The sequence below is a fragment of the Oncorhynchus mykiss genome, chromosome 17 (genome assembly GCF_013265735.2).
Source record: "Oncorhynchus mykiss isolate Arlee chromosome 17, USDA_OmykA_1.1, whole genome shotgun sequence".
In the NCBI taxonomy this organism is placed as follows: Eukaryota; Metazoa; Chordata; class Actinopteri; order Salmoniformes; family Salmonidae; genus Oncorhynchus; species Oncorhynchus mykiss.
In genome coordinates, this window is record NC_048581.1 from 14509225 (window position 1) to 14516724 (window position 7500).

A 7500-nucleotide genomic window follows, 5' to 3' on the forward strand; every position below is an offset into this window, starting at 1 on the left:
ACTTACAGCTGTAATCGCAGCAAAAGGTGGCGCTACAAAGTATTAACTTAAGGGGGCTGAATAATTTTGCGCGCCCAATTTTTCAGTTTTTGATTTGTTAAAAAAGTTTGAAATATCCAATAAATGTCGTTCCACTTCATGATTGTGTCCCACTTGTTGTTGATTCTTCACAAAAAAATACAGTTTTATATCTTTATGTTTGAAGCCTGAAATGTGGCAAAAGGTCACAAAGTTCAAGGGGGCCGAATACTTTCGCAAGGCACTGTATTGCCTTACCTCCTTACTTAATTTGCACACACTGTATACAGATTTTCTACTGTATTATTGACTGTACGTTTGTTTATTCCATGTGTAACTCTGTGTTGTTGTTTTTGTCGTACTGCTTTGCTTCATCTTGGCCAGGTTGCAGTTGTAAATGAGAACTTGTTCTCAACTGGCCTCCCTGGTTAAATAAAGGTGTTCTCAACTAGCCTACCTGGTTAAATAAAGGTGTTCTCAACTAGCCTACCTGGTTAAATAAAGGTGTTCTCCACTAGCCTCCCTGGTTAAATAAAGGTGAAATAAATAAATACAAATAAAATATCTCTCTCCATCCCTCTCTCTATCCCTCTCCATCCCTCTCTCCATCCCTCTCTCTATCTCTCTCCATCCCTCGCTCCATCCCTCTCTCCATCTCTCTCCATCCCTCTCTCCATCCCCCTCTCCATCCCTCTCTCCATCCCTCTCTCCATCCCTCTCTCTATCCCTCTCCATCCCTCTCTCTATCTCTCTCAATCCCTCTCTCCATCTCTCTCTCTATCCCTCTCTCCATCCCTCTCTCATCCCTCTCTCTATCCCTCTCTCCATCCCTATCTCTATCTCTCTCCATCCCTCTCTCCATCCCTCTCTCCATCCCTCTCTCTCCATCCCTCTCTCCATCCATTTCTCCATCCCTATCTTTATCTCTCTCCATCCCTCTCTCCATTCCTCTCTCCATCCCTCTCTCTCCATCCCTCTCTCCATCCCTTTCTCCATCCCTCTCCATCCCTCTCTCCATTCATCTATCCATCCCGCTCTCCATTCATCTATCCATCCCTCTCTCTATCCCTCTCCATCCCTCTCTCCATCCCTCTCTCTATCCCTCTCTCTATCCCTCTCTCCATCCCCCTCTCCATCCCCCTCTCCATCCCCCTCTCCATCCCTCTCTCCATCCCTCTCTCCATTCCTCTTTCCATCCCCCCAATAGAGGAGAGCTGTAGCTCCACTGTGACAGACGAGTTGTGTATTAATAACTACCAGACTGAGATCTTCAACCAGCTCCCCAGCTCTTTGGCCCGACGACGGTCCCTCCATCACCACCAGGACAGGGGGACCACAGAGACATCGCACCTAGTAGAGAAGTACCCTGGACTGGTAGGAGAAGCCAGAGACAAGGCCACTACCCAGCCGATCAGGAGCCTGCCGGTGTGTATGCAGAGGAAGAGAGAGGCAAGGTGAGTGATCGAGAGGTTGTGTCGCACACACATACAAATATTCACCAAACTGTTGCAAGAATAAGGGTCACGGAGACAGTGTTGCAAGAATAAGGGTCACGGAGACAGTGTTGCAAGAATAAGGGTCACGGAGACAGTGTTGCAAGAATAAGGGTCACGGAGACAGTGTTGCAAGAATAAGGGTCACGGAGACAGTGTTGCAAGAATAAGGGTCACGGAGACAGTGTTGCAAGAATAAGGGTCACGGAGACAGTGTTGCAAGAATAAGGGTCACGGAGGCAATGTTGCAAGAATAAGGGTCACGGAGACAGTGTTGCAAGAATAAGGGTCACGGAGGCAGTGTTGCAAGAATAAGGGTCACGGAGACAGTGTTGCAAGAATAAGGGTCACGGAGGCAGTGTTGCAAGAATAAGGGTCACGGTGTAACGGTTTTCTTTATGAGAAGGAGAGTCGGACCAAAATGCGGCGTGTAGATTACGATCCATGTTTATTGTGACTATAGCGACACGAATCTAAATACAAACAGTGCAAAATAATAAATGTAATGAAAACCGAAACAGCCTAAACTGGTGCAAACTAACACTAAGGACAGGAACAATCACCCACAAACACACAGTGAAACCCAGGCTACCTAAATATGGTTCCCAATCAGAGACAATGACGAACACCTGCCTCTGACTGAGAACCATATCAGGCTGAACATAGAAATAGACAAACAAGACATGAAACATAGAATGCCCACTCAGATCACACCCTGACCAATCAAAACATAGAAAATACAAAGTAAACTATGGTCAGGGCGTGACAGTACCCCCCCCCCAAGGTGCGGACTCCGGCCGCAAAACCTGAACCTATAGGGGAGGGTCTGGGTGGGCATCTGTCCGCGGTGGCGGCTCTGGCGCTGGACGTGGACCCCACTCCATGACAGTTTTAATCCCCCTCCTAAACGTCCCTAAATAGGTTACCCACCACAATGATAACATGGGACAGAGGGACAGCTCGGGACAGAGGTAACTCGGGACAGATGGGTAGCTCAGCACTAAGAGGAAGCTCAGCACTGAGAAGAAGCTCAGCACTGAGAAGAAGCCCAGGCAGGTAGTAGAAACTACCAGAACCTGGCTGGCTGGCGGTTTCAGCAGATCCTGGTCGACTAGCAGATCTGGGAGAATCTGGTCGACTGGCGGATCTGGGAGAATCTGGTCGACATGCGGATCTGGGAGAATCTGGACGACTGGCGGATCTGGGAGAATCTGGACGACTGGCGGATCTGGGAGAATCTGGACGACTGGCGGATCTGGGAGAATCTGGACGACTGGCGGATCTGGGAGAATCTGGACGACTGGCGGATCTGGGAGAATCTGGACGACTGGCGGATCTGGGAGAATCTGGACGACTGGCGGATCTGGGAGAATCTGGACGACTGGCGGATCTGGGAGAATCTGGACGACTGGCGGATCTGGAAGAGTCTGGACGACTGGCGGATCTGGAAGAGTCTGGTCGACTGGCAGATCTGGAAGAGTCTGGTCGACTGGCAGATCTGGAAGAGTCTGGTCGACTGGCAGATCTGGAAGAGTCTGGACGACTGGCAGATCTGGAAGAGTCTGGACGACTGGCAGATCTGGAAGAGTCTGGACGACTGGCAGATCTGGAAGAGTCTGGACGACTGGCAGATCTGGAAGAGTCTGGACGACTGGCAGATCTGGAAGAGTCTGGACGACTGGCAGATCTGGAAGAGTCTGGTCGACTGGCAGATCTGGAAGAGTCTGGACGACTGGCAGATCTGGAAGAGTCTGGTCGACTGGCAGATCTGGAAGAGTCTGGTCGACTGGCAGATCTGGAAGAGTCTGGTCGACTGGCAGATCTGGAAGAGTCTGGTCGACTGGCAGATCTGGAAGAGTCTGGTTGACTGACAGCTCTGGCTGCTCCGTGCTGACTGGCTGCTCCATGCTGACTGGCAGCTCTGGCTGCTCCATGCTGACTGGCTGCTCTGGCTGCTCCATGCTGACTGGCTGCTCCGGCTGCTCCATGCTGACTGACTGCTCCATGCTGACTGGCGGCCCTGGCTGCTCCATGCTGACTGGCGGCCCTGGCTGCTCCATGCTGACTGGCGGCCCTGGCTGCTCCATGCTAACTGGCAGCTCTGGCGGCTCCTTGCAGACTGGCAGCTCTGGCAGCTCCTTGCAGACTGGCAGCTCTGGCAGCTCCTTGCAGACTGGCAGCTCCATGCAGACTGGCAGCTCCTTGCAGACTGGCAGCTCCTTGCAAACTGGCAGCTCCTTGCAAACTGGCAGCTCCTTGCAAACTGGCAGCTCCTTGCAAACTGGCAGCTCCTTGCAAACTGGCAGCTCCTTGCAGACTGGCAGCTCTATGCTAACTGGCAGCTCTATGCTAACTGGCAGCTCTATGCTAACTGGCAGCTCTATGCTAACTGGCAGCTCTATGCTAACTGGCAGCTCTATGCTAACTGGCAGTTCTGAACAGGCGGGAGACTCCGGCAACGCTGTAGAGGCGGAAAGCTCTGACAGCGCTAAACCGGCGGGAGACTCCAACAGCGCTGAAGAGGAGGAAGGCTCTGGCAGCGCTGAACAGGTGAGAGACTCCGACAGCGCTGGAGAGGAGGAAGGCTCCGACAGCGCTAAACAGGCGAGGCGCACTGTAGGCCTGATGCGTGGTGCTGGCACTGGTGGTACTGGGCCGAGGACACGCACAGGAAGCCTGGTGCGGGGAGCTGCTACCGGAGGGCTGGGGTGTGGAGGTGGTACTGGAAAAACCGGACCGTGCAGGCGCACTGGAGCTCTTGAGCACCGAGCCTGCCCAACCTTACCTGGTTGAATGCTCACGGTCGCCCTGCCAGTGCGGCGAGGTGGAATAGCCCGCACTGGACTATGCAGGCGAACCAGAGAAACCGAGCGCAAGGCTGGTGCCATGTAAACCGGCCCAAGCAGACGCACTGGGGACCAGCTGCGTAGAGCCGGCTTCATGGCATTAGGCTCGACGCTCAATCTAGCCCGGCCGACATGCGGAGCTGGAATATACCGCACCGGGCTATGCACCCGCACTGGAGACACCGTGCGCACCACTGCATAACACGGTGCCTGTCCGGTCTCTCTAGCCCCCCGGTAAGCACAGGGAGTCTGCCCAGGTCTCCTACCTGGCGTAGCCATACTCCCTGTTAGCCCCCCCCCAAGAAATTTTTGGGACTGCCTCTCGGGCTTCCTTGCCAGCCGTGTTCCCTCATATCGCCGGCTCCTCTCTCCGGCTGCCTCTGCTCTCCTAAGTGCCTCCACCTGTTCCCATGGGAGGCGATCTCTTCCAGCCAGTATCTCCTCCCAAGTGTAACAGCCCTTGCCATCCAAAACGTCCTCCCATGTCCATTCCTCTTTACGCTGCTGCTGCTGCCTGTTGACACGCTGCTTGGTCCGTTGGTGGTGGGTGATTCTGTAACGGTTTTCTTTATGAGAAGGAGAGTCGGACCAAAATGCGGCGTGTAGATTACGATCCATGTTTATTGTGACTATAGCGACACGAATCTAAATACAAACAGTGCAAAATAATAAATGTAATGAAAACCGAAACAGCCTAAACTGGTGCAAACTAACACTAAGGACAGGAACAATCACCCACAAACACACAGTGAAACCCAGGCTACCTAAATATGGTTCCCAATCAGAGACAATGACGAACACCTGCCTCTGACTGAGAACCATATCAGGCTGAACATAGAAATAGACAAACAAGACATGAAACATAGAATGCCCACTCAGATCACACCCTGACCAATCAAAACATAGAAAATACAAAGTAAACTATGGTCAGGGCGTGACACACGGAGGCAGTGGTGCAAGAATAAGGGTCACGGAGGCAGTGGTGCAAGAATAAGGGTCACGGAGGCAGTGGTGCAAGAATAAGGGTCACTGAGGCAATGTTGCAAGAATAAGGGTCACGGAGGCAGTGTTGCAAGAATAAGGGTCACTGAGCCAGTGGTGCAAGAATAAGGGTCACGGAGGCAATGTTGCAAGAATAAGGGTCACTGAGACAGTGTTGCAAGAATAAGGGTCACTGAGACAGTGTTGCAAGAATAAGGGTCACGGAGGCAGTGTTGCAAGAATAAGGGTCACGGAGGCAGTGTTGCAAGTTGCTTTGCCATTCTCTGTTTCAGTGTTTATGTTATCATATAAGGTAGAGTGAGAGAGTTGAGTGTGTGTGGATATGGGTGTGTGTGGATATGGGTGTGTGTGGATATGGGTGTGTGTGGATATGGGTGTGTGTGGATATGGGTGTGTGTGGATATGGGTGTGTGTGGATATGGGTGTGTGTGTGGATATGGGTGTGTGTGGATATGGATGTGTGTGGATATGGGTGTGTGTGGATATGGGTGTGTGTGGATATGGATGTGTGTGGATATGGGTGTGTGTGGATATGGGTGTGTGTGGATATGGGTGTGTGTGGATATGGGTGTGTGTGGATATGGATGTGTGTGGATATGGGTGTGTGTGGATATGGGTGTGTGTGGATATGGGTGTGTGTGGATATGGGTGTGTGTGAATATGGGTGTGTGTGGATATGGGTGTGTGTGGATATGGGTGTGTGTGGATATGGATGTGTGTGGATATGGGTGTGTGTGGATATGGGTGTGTGTGGATATGGGTGTGTGTGGATATGGGTGTGTGTGATGCAGCTGTATAATGATACAAGATATAAGATTTTTAAAAAAGACTTGCTGGTAAAGAGGTGTGTCATCTGTCAATCAGGGACCTGAGGCACCTGCAGACGCGCACTGTTGGCCGATGGGAGTCATGGAAGCGGAACCAGAGCATAAACAGGAAGAGGCTCGGGGAGCAGGTGGACGAGGCAATGGCAAGGCTTTTGCCATGGAGCAGCACCCTCCACACCATTGAAGGTGAGAGGGAGAGGGAGAGGGAGAGGGAGTGGGAGAGGGAGTGGGAGAGGGGAGAGAGAGGGAGAGGGAGAGGGAGAGGGAGAGGGGAGGGAGAGGGAGAGGGAGAGGGAGAGGGGAGGGGAGAGAGAGGGAGAGGGAGAGGGAGAGGGAGAGGGAGAGGGGAGGGGAGGGGAGGGGAGGGAGAGGGAGAGGGAGAGGGAGAGAGAGAGGTAGAGGAGAGAGGGAGAGGGAGAGGGAGAGGGAGAGGGAGTGGGAGTGCGTGTGTGTGTGTGTGTGTGTGTGTGTGTGTGTGTGTGTGTGTGTGTGTGTGTGTGTGTGTGTGTTGCCCAACCCCACCTCAAACTTGTATATCAAACAGACCATTTAAAAAATGCTTACCATTTCCTCATAAAACATGATGTTATCTCCCTGAGGACGATGAGCTGGCCAATCAGCGGTCTACTTGCATGTTAGTTCTACGTAACATATTTCTATCTGAACACTCCAAAACGTTGTGCCATGCTGAATGTTCTGTGTTGGCAGAATGGTGTTGGTGTATATCGGTAATATATACCTGGTGCACCACCACCTGTCTCTCTCCCCTCTAGGTAGAATGGTGTTGGTGTATATGGGTAATATATACCTGGTGCACCACCACCTGTCTCTCTCTCCCCTCCAGGTAGAATGGTGTTGGTGTATATGGGTAATATATACCTGCTGCACCACCACCTGTCTCTCTCTCCCCTCCAGGTAGATTGGTGTTGGTGTATATCGGTAATATATACCTGGTGCACCACCACCTGTCTCTCTCTCCCCTCCAGGTAGATTCGGTGTTGGTGTATATGGGTAATATATACCTGGTGCACCACCACCTGTCTCTCTCTCCCCTCCAGGTAGAATGGTGTTGGTGTATATGGGTAATATATACCTGCTGCACCACCACCTGTCTCTCTCTCCCCTCCAGGTAGAATGGTGTTGGTGTATATCGGTAATATATACCTGCTGCACCACCACCTGTCTCTCTCTCCCCTCCAGGTAGATTCGGTGTTGGTGTATATGGGTAATATATACCTGGTGCACCACCACCTGTCTCTCTCTCCCCTCCAGGTAGAATGGTGTTGGTGTATATGGGTAATATATACCTGGTGC

General features: G+C 51.9%; 1 protein-coding gene across 1 annotated transcript in view; it reads left to right on the forward strand.

Annotated features, from left to right (window-relative positions):
* tmc8 (transmembrane channel-like 8) overlaps positions 1-7500 on the forward strand; it is a 24222-nt gene that overhangs the window by 2199 nt on the left and 14523 nt on the right. The window contains exons 2-3 of the mRNA XM_036947996.1: positions 1226-1472; positions 6224-6372. Coding sequence (XP_036803891.1) covers positions 1226-1472; positions 6224-6372 — 396 coding nt within the window. The remainder of the gene's footprint in view (positions 1-1225; positions 1473-6223; positions 6373-7500) is intronic.